Here is an 898-nt window from a genome sequence, read left to right on the forward strand (position 1 = left end):
AAATAAATATCACTTAAAAAAATATATTTAAAATATATAATTTTCAAATAAATTAGATTTTGTGAAACGTAGCAATCCATAATCGCTTCTTCATATTCATCGTAACTATAATATTTATTCGTTATATCAAATGATTTAACTTTATCAATATAATATTGTCGTTCTCACCTGAAAACCGTACACTGCCGATCTCTTTGGATAGTTGATAAAATCCGCGCTGAATTTTGGCAGGCGAACGTGCACGAAGGCTCGTATGGCTGTGCCAAGATTCGTAGAGCAAAATGTAAGGAAGCCGAGTCTTCGGCACTGTAGGAATTCCAATTTCTTCTCGATTTCTTGGACCACTTTAACGAGTCTCTCGTACACCGCCGTGAGGTTGCCATCTCGTTCCATCGATATCAGACGCATGTGATCCTCCAAGGATCTTACGGCAGACAAGGAAAGTTTTCTCCTCGTTAAAAAATATCCTTATACCTGAAGGAGAGAATAGCGTGATACAAACAAGCGTAGTTTTATATCTCTTGAACTTTCAACTAGGAAGCCATGTTCTTCTTTAATCGCAAAAGGTTCTTCTATTATATTCTGTTGTCTTAAGTGTGTTTTGTGTAAGTAGTTTTGTTGTGTATGCATGTGTGTGTATACTTATAAATATTATATTGCATTCTTTGTAGTATGAAAGAGATAATGAATAGGTCGCAAGGAGACAATTCCGTTTAACTTTTAACCGAGATCGTCGTATTTTCAGTCAAGGGACATTACATTGCAAATGCGTGTTCAGAAGTTACCTCGCCCACTTGCATTTTAATTTGAAAAAATGATTTTTTCGTGTGCGTTTATAATCATGTATGGTGCTCCGTAACGTGAACTTTATCTAAAAATATCGCACAAATATATCTTA

At 35.3% G+C, this 898-nt stretch overlaps 1 protein-coding gene across 1 annotated transcript in view; it reads right to left on the reverse strand.

Moving 5' to 3' along the window:
* LOC108691443 (arginine kinase-like) overlaps positions 1–408 on the reverse strand; it is a 779-nt gene extending 371 nt beyond the window's left edge. The window contains exon 1 of the mRNA XM_018199194.1: positions 185–408. Coding sequence (XP_018054683.1) covers positions 185–408 — 224 coding nt within the window. The remainder of the gene's footprint in view (positions 1–184) is intronic.
* Between the last annotated feature and the right edge of the window lie 490 nt (positions 409–898).

This window comes from Atta colombica, unplaced genomic scaffold, assembly GCF_001594045.1.
Source record: "Atta colombica isolate Treedump-2 unplaced genomic scaffold, Acol1.0 scaffold47, whole genome shotgun sequence".
Classification (NCBI taxonomy): domain Eukaryota; kingdom Metazoa; phylum Arthropoda; class Insecta; order Hymenoptera; family Formicidae; genus Atta; species Atta colombica.